This window comes from Carassius gibelio, chromosome A4 (assembly GCF_023724105.1).
Source record: "Carassius gibelio isolate Cgi1373 ecotype wild population from Czech Republic chromosome A4, carGib1.2-hapl.c, whole genome shotgun sequence".
Taxonomy (NCBI): Eukaryota; Metazoa; Chordata; class Actinopteri; order Cypriniformes; family Cyprinidae; genus Carassius; species Carassius gibelio.
The window spans coordinates 10,367,814-10,375,314 of NC_068374.1; the positions used below are offsets into that span (position 1 = coordinate 10,367,814).

Here is a 7,501-nt window from a genome sequence, read left to right on the forward strand (position 1 = left end):
TGCCAAAAGTTTTCGATGATGGAAGGCTGGAGTTGTGTTCCAGATACATGGATGTTGTAAAATCAGCATGACCTTCATATGTGTACTGGGGTGATTAGTCATTCATTTTTAACCCCTTGTCCCCTGTTGTCACAAATTTGTGACAAATCCTTTCTAGCTTTTATTTATTTTTATCAAACTGATTTATTTTCTTTTACTTACTCTTATTTATTTTTATATCAGTCACTTATTAAATAAATTAAATTAATAAATAAAGAAATATTTTATTCCAGTCTTTTTCTTTTTGTGATATTGTGAGATTTTTTTCCTGTATTTACTTTGTTTTTATTTAATTATTTAAAAAAAATCATCCATTAAGGAGTTAATGAAATTGTCCCTTTGTTATGGAATAGGATCAATAAAAATTAATTAATTTCTTTTCAAATCAATTTGTTTATTGTCATGTGTCAATATTTACAATACAAGAAAAAGAATAGCACTCACATGTTTTTCTTAGTTAAAACTCTGTTTTGTCTTATCAATAATCACAACACCAGAAAGGGAACAATAAATGTACACAGGTTTTTCTAGCTAAAAGATATATATATATATATATATATATATATATATATATATATATATATATATATATATATATATATATATATATATATATAAAATAAAAAAGGAATATGTACAATAAAAAAAATGTAAAAAAACTGCAGGTAACCCAGGTTTTACTTTTCATAGGGACCTAAACCTCATGTGGGAGTCAGATGAGTCTGGACCTCATGTTTGCTAAAGCAGCACATATGGTAAGAATCTTGTCCAACCGCGGGGTCATGGAGATGGGGACAGTTTGGGACAGAATTTTGAAGACTTTAAGTCTTCGGATTGCCCTCTCCACATGTATACGGACATTGGCCACTCGTCTAGTGCGCGTTACCTCCTCATTGGTCAATTGACCACGCTTGTGGGTAAAGGCAGGAACATTCAATTTCACCTTCCTTACATGTAGTACATCTCGAATCGTGAAACCCCTGTCAGCCATTACCTCATCACCAGGCCTTAGGGCCTCCAGAAACCCACTGTTCATAGTGATAAACTTGTCACTGCTTTTACCAGCATAGGCCTCTGATATAAACATTATCAGCCCATGAGGTGACACAGCAACAAGATATTTGGCAGTATTGGTTCCCTTGTAATGACTGAAAGTGGCACTACTACAGTTAAGGTTTGTTGCTCTCTGAATAGCCTTTTCAGCACAATCGATGATGCAAGTGGTCTGGGGGTGGTTCTTTCTAAAGGATGGTGGCATGTTAGCATGTATAACACTTCTTGGCAGCCAGGCAACCATGGGTTCAAGCTGCTCACCCAATGTATCAATCCAGTGAGCAATCACCTCACTTACTTCACCTTTAGACACTTTAAAGCGCTTTGCCACATCCCCTAATGCAAGGTTCAGTTTAAGTTTCATGAGGGTCATCAGTATTTGGTCAACAACAGGAATACTACATGATGGTTTACTAAATGGCAACATCGTTTTCACCAAAGTAAAAAAATATACCAGACGCAGTCCTGTGTACAGCAGCGAGGTATCATCATCCAGGAGCATATCATCAGCCACAGTCTGACCCCCAGTCTGCGTCGATTTGTTCACCTGGTCCAACTTTGCCGCGTAGTTGTGGTCAGTTTTTGTTAGGTCCTCCCATTGTGTTGCAGCATCTTTAAACTTCGGCTCGCTGCACACTTCTAAAAGACAAACAGCATCAACTATAAATGTATATACCAGTCTAACTAACACAGGACAGAGACACATATATCAACAGTCGAACTTATGAAAAATATCAAGATACACTTACCATCCGATTGCGTGTCACTTGTGTTTCTGTCTAGTTTACGTCTCTTTTGCTGGGGAAGTCGCTCGTATCCCAACCAAAGTTCTGGGAAAGGGTTTTCCTCTGTGGGGTTTTTATCAATGAAGTGATAAGAACAAACAAAAAGTCTTTTGGGCGGATTCTTCAACTTCAAAGCCGCTAGCCACTTCCGAGATTCAACATCTGTTTTTGGTTTCTCATACAAGGCATACGGGGGAGCACATCCACATTGGCGCCTTGTAGATGGTTGATGGTCGAAACATTCTCCTTCCGACCAAACATTCAGCAATCGCCACGAGTTGTTGCAACCGCGAACAGCACAATATGTCCCGGATCCTTGTTGGCGTGTAACACCATCCATAATTTACTTTTTCTGCACGCTAACCAAAGACAGTAAAAGACGCTAACTCGCTAACCGGAAATTATCGGCAGACACAACCGGAAGACGTTGGCAGAGTGAAAGGATAATGGCGGCCCGCCTATTTCACATAGGAAACTCGTCTATACATAACACACCGAAACACGTTTAAACTAACACTACATTCACTACACCCATTAACATTACAAATATTTAAGTAAACTAACCAACATCCAATAACCTCCCATCTACACACACATATATTAAAACCACACAGTCTATGATTAAAACCCAAAATTTCCACAACTTCAATCTAAATCCTAACGTTAAGTTACCTAACGTTAGTGTAAAATGATTGATTATATCCTAAGGAACTTTTCCCCACACATTAAACATAGCTTTATATACGCTTTATAAACTCAATATAAACCCTACCTATTACACGTACAAAACATTTAATCATTTTTGACTTATTTAACTTATCCGATTTCAAACCTTAAACTCACCTGAAATAACTGAAAACAGCAGCAACGCAAATAGGCCTACGACTGTTACCACTCAGTTTCCATAGCAACTCCCTCCGCTCCACTATTTGAATGTCAATAGAGTGCCGAAGTTATGACGTCACTTTGTAGTTAGAATTTTAGCGTCAGGTTGAATATATATTATTTATATTTTTGCTTTTATTGTTCATTTGTATGTGAATCATCACTAAATAAAGCATTAAAAAAAAAGTTAGACTTTTTCTATATTTCTTGCCTTTGCTGCTGTTTGCAGCTTTCAATTAAAAGCACGTAATGTATATTACAAATAAAAATTACAATTCATTAGCTAAACAATTGTCTTCTCAAACAGATCGCATTGGAATCGGAGGGGGTCGTTAGTGTTGCTGACTATATTTGCAGCTGTGCAGCTGGTAAAGGATTGTGCAACCATCTGACAGCACTTTTGTATCAGACAGCCCACTACGTGCAGCTTAATTTACAAACCGTCCCACCACCACTGGCCTGCACGAGTGAGCCACAGAGATGGCATCGTCCAAGAACACAGGCATGTATTTTTCTTTTCTGCACTTGGTAATAACACTATTAACTCAAAGAAAGTATATGTTAACATTAAAACATAGATTAATAATGAACAAGAGTTCAGATTAAGTAACAAAAATGAAAATCACCAAAGATCAATAAACAATTTTTAACTATTACTGTACATGTTTTATATAAAGCGAGTACATGCATAGGCAGTGAGTGAACTTTGTGTAGTGAAACCCAAATCAGTTGGGAAGACTGGAATCAAGTCTACCCTATACAAGGCTTACACGGGTAATTCACAACTTTGTTTATGTGTGTGTGTTTGTTTGTTTTGTTTCTGTTTGTTTGTGTGTGTGTGTGCGCACAGCTACAGCTTAATGTCTTCACGACTCATAATTTGTGTTGATTTCTTTAGGTCCCCTTCCAGATGCTGATGTCTTGGCTTCTGGTGCAAAACTAAATTGGATAAATCCCAAGCCTATGCTGGCACACATACTTGAGGGTATGTCAAAAGTAGAATTGGTCCCCTCACAATTTGGTCCTGTTCCTTTTGGCAGTCCACTGTCTTACCAATGTCCCCCTATAGCTGCAGGTGTTCCTGATGTTAATTTTCCCCCACTACCTGTGCTTGGTTATGAGTTTAGTTGTAATTTTAAATTTGTGCCCACACACCATCAAGCACTTCATCTGGAGTCTATAAAGGTTACCCATAGCTCAGCTTGCCAGATTGAAGAGGCCACAAGACTACAGTCAAAATGCACTGCTTAGGGACAAATTCGGAAATCAAGGGTTACTGCGAGCAGGTTCCGGGAGGTTTGTCATGTGGTTGGGGATTCAGCTAGTCAGTCATTGGCCACAAGAATCATTAAGGGCACAAGGCAGACAAGTGCTATGAAACGTGGCCTTGAACTTGAGCTAGATATTTTGAGAAAATATTCTGAGACAGCCAGTGTTAGTGTCCTACCATGTGGCTTTATTATCAACCCTGAAGTACCACATCTGGGAGCTAGTCCAGACGGACGAGTCCACGATCCATCTGAAAAATTCCAGTTTGGACTAGTGGAGGTAAAAAGCACCTCTGCTGACAATATTGCTCAGGTTCCGTTTGTGAAAATTCAGAGAGGAATAGCCAAACTTAAAGAGACCCATAAGTACTACTGGCAGGTACAAGGTCAGCTTGCAGTTACTGGTCTTCATTGGTGTGACTTTGTGACTGACACGAAATCAGATTGCACAATACAGAGGATCTGGCGAGATGATGCATTCATAGCATCAATGAAAGACAAGCTAGACATGTACTATTATAACGTTTACATGGGTGTCTATCTGTCAGCGGTATGAATGGACAGTTTCTTTTCATATTATACTATGAATTTAAGATTTTTTTCTTATGTGTATATACTTTATGTAGTTGAGTAGTATGTAGCATATTTTGTAGTGTAGATCTTTTGTAACATATTAGAGAAATCACAAATTATACTTTAACATTAAATATATAGTGCTTGCTCTTAATTAGATGTAAAAATGTACATACCAAGCTGAACACATTTTGTATTCAATATTCTGTAACGTATATGATATGCATACACATTTACTGGTTGTATATATTTATTTAATACAATGTGTGAAATAACAATGAACACCAGAGCAGAGTTGACCATTTTTTTTCATGAATTATTATAAAAAGACTTTTATCAGCTATTTCATTTTGTCTGTCCAGTTAATTAATATAAATTGTTTCAATATACACAGATTAACTTTTAATTTACAATAAAAAGTAAAAGCACATTTATTGATGGTAAGTATTAAAAGTATGCATTGCAACTAACTGAAAAAAATTATATATATATATATATATATATATATATATATATATACACACACACACACACACATATATATATATATATATATATATATATATATATATATATATACACACACACATATACATATATACACATATATACATATACACACACACATAAAACCTGCAACATCTTGTGATATAATTGTTTTTTATTTATTTCTAGTTGTCTGATGTGTAAATTCTGCCACCATGAAATTATATTATTAAAATAGAGTGAGAATATTAATAGTATTTAAGAATTGAGTCATACACAGACATCACTGTCATTTCAACAAGATTATTATTTCCGGCTTTACAGAAAATATTATATTTTTATGGCCTTATACATCCTGTGATCAACGACAATGAGAAAATTATAAAATGATTAATATTATTTGAAAACTATTTGAAAAGGCTTGAAACTTTGGACAACAAATGTACCTGCAATTATAGAATAAGCAAAAAAAAATGTTTACCTGGAGGTGGTTGTGCCGCGTAATCATGTTCCTCAACTTGAATGGATTCATTAGGTGCAGTTTCTACCTCCTGCTGCTCCTGAACACGAACGTCCACTCCAAGTCGCAAGGCAGTTCTCTCAAAAGCTGACAGCCTTTGAGGGGGTACATGGAAATTGTTCCACGGAAAACTACTGGGAATGGAACCAACTTTCAGCCGCGAACTTCCTGGAACATAATCGGCAGTGGTAAAATGCTGACTACAGACATATGTGCTACCTCTCCGAATTACGAAAGTACACCCTTCCTCTCGTCTAATAGCAACGATCCATTTCTTTTTGTGGTCTTCGTTTAAAGGAAACCCGTGAAAACTCAAATATGGTTGTTTTTGTTTAGAATTAGTGCACTGAGGGACGCTACAGCAACACTTACTCCTCGACTCCGCCATTGTTACCGGAAGTAACTTTACCCTGCGTTGGCGAACGCCGGAAACACAAAACCCGGAAGTGTGAAAAAGGCTAATAAAGTGCCGAAGTTATGACGTCACTTTGTACGCCAAAACGCGAAGTGAGTTATAATTTTAGCGTCAGGTTGAATATACATTATTTATATTTTTGGTTTTATTGTTCATTTGTATGTGAATCGTCACTAAATAAAGCATTAAAAAAAAAAAAGTTAGAATTTTAGCACTTCTGGTTCCCTTGCTATAAAGGGTTTTTTGAATGGGTTCTTGCTAAATTGCCTGAAATAATGTTTGTGGTTAACAAAGCCTATTAATATTTTTCACGTTTTGATCTATGACATAAAACACACTAGTTATAACCAGAGCCATATAGAGAGAGAGTTGCGACAACGGAAGTTCGAAATGTCTGGTTGTCACGTGATTCATGTAGACTTCAAATAGTTCCAGGAAGTTCGTTTGCGGCCATTCAAACTGATAGAGAAGAGTGACAGAACTGCGATTTCTGGTAATTAGGAGTCAATAAATGCATTTTATTCTATATATTTATACAAAACACACCGACATATGTATGTAGCATGATTATGTACTTACAACGATGTTTTTAAAATATAAAATCAGGTCATTTCTGAGGATTAGTTACCGTTATTTGCCGTTATTTTAGGCTAACGTTAAGTTGGAAAAACACGGGTTGCTGTTGCCTTTTTATGTTACACATTATTCTTTTTTTCACTGATCTCATGTTAACTAATGTCATATTGATGACTTTATGACTTCCAGATAGTACAGACAGGCTGGCGACAGATGATTTTCAGCTCGCACCGCACAAGGGGTCAATTAACTATAAGCAGCAGTAATTAGCATGTTAAGTAAATGTAAAATGAAGCTTATTGTTTACAATTCATACAATTACATATAGTAATATAATTGTGTATTATAGATATTATTTATCTAATGTATAATTCTTACAATACTTATTTGTATACACAATATATTCAGGTTTAAAACAACTTAAGTATACTCATATATAAACATGTACACTGCCATTCAAAAAGTAATGATGTAATTGTAATTATATATTATGAGATTACTTTGTATTTTTATTCAAATAAATGCAATTAACTATTTAAAGGAATTCATGAATACATTCCTAATAAATTTAATAGCATGCCAAGCATTTTGTATGTGTCCTTTCTTTCATGTTGCTCTTGCATAGTCTTCACCATGGTTTACTGTGCTGCATGGGGATGCTCCACTCAGACAGAGAAAGGTGTGCGAATGTATGGCTTCCCCGCTGACATAGAGAGGAGAAAATAATGGTTGGCTCAAGTCAGCAGGAGCAATCTAAATACAAATAAGAATTACAACAACAAAAAAATTTGTGAGGTAATTATACTTAAATTTATTTGCACTTTTTACATGGAAAATTATTTACTGGAAATAAGGAACAAGCAAAGCCTTGCAAAACCCAGGGAGATGAGACTCATGGTGA

At 35.9% G+C, this 7,501-nt stretch overlaps 1 protein-coding gene across 1 annotated transcript; it reads right to left on the bottom strand.

The window, feature by feature from the left end:
• Window positions 1-745: 745 nt before the first annotated feature.
• LOC127970505 (uncharacterized) lies at window positions 746-5,997 on the bottom strand. The gene is made up of 4 exons (XM_052573104.1): window positions 5,982-5,997; window positions 5,571-5,777; window positions 1,842-1,940; window positions 746-1,731 (listed from the first exon to the last, which is right to left on the bottom strand). Exons 1-4 carry the CDS (start codon window positions 5,995-5,997, stop codon window positions 752-754), a joined length of 1,302 nt encoding a protein of 433 aa, XP_052429064.1. The 3' UTR covers window positions 746-751.
• Between the last annotated feature and the right edge of the window lie 1,504 nt (window positions 5,998-7,501).

Bases quoted from the DNA above. Each gene is read 5' to 3' on its own strand.
- LOC127970505 (XM_052573104.1), bottom strand. The intron at 1,941-5,570 runs GTAAACATTTTT...AAAACCCCACAG, and splicing joins CGCGGCACAACCACCTCCAG to AGGAAAACCCTTTCCCAGAA. The intron at 1,732-1,841 runs GTAAGTGTATCT...TTTGTCTTTTAG, and splicing joins AAGTGACACGCAATCGGATG to AAGTGTGCAGCGAGCCGAAG.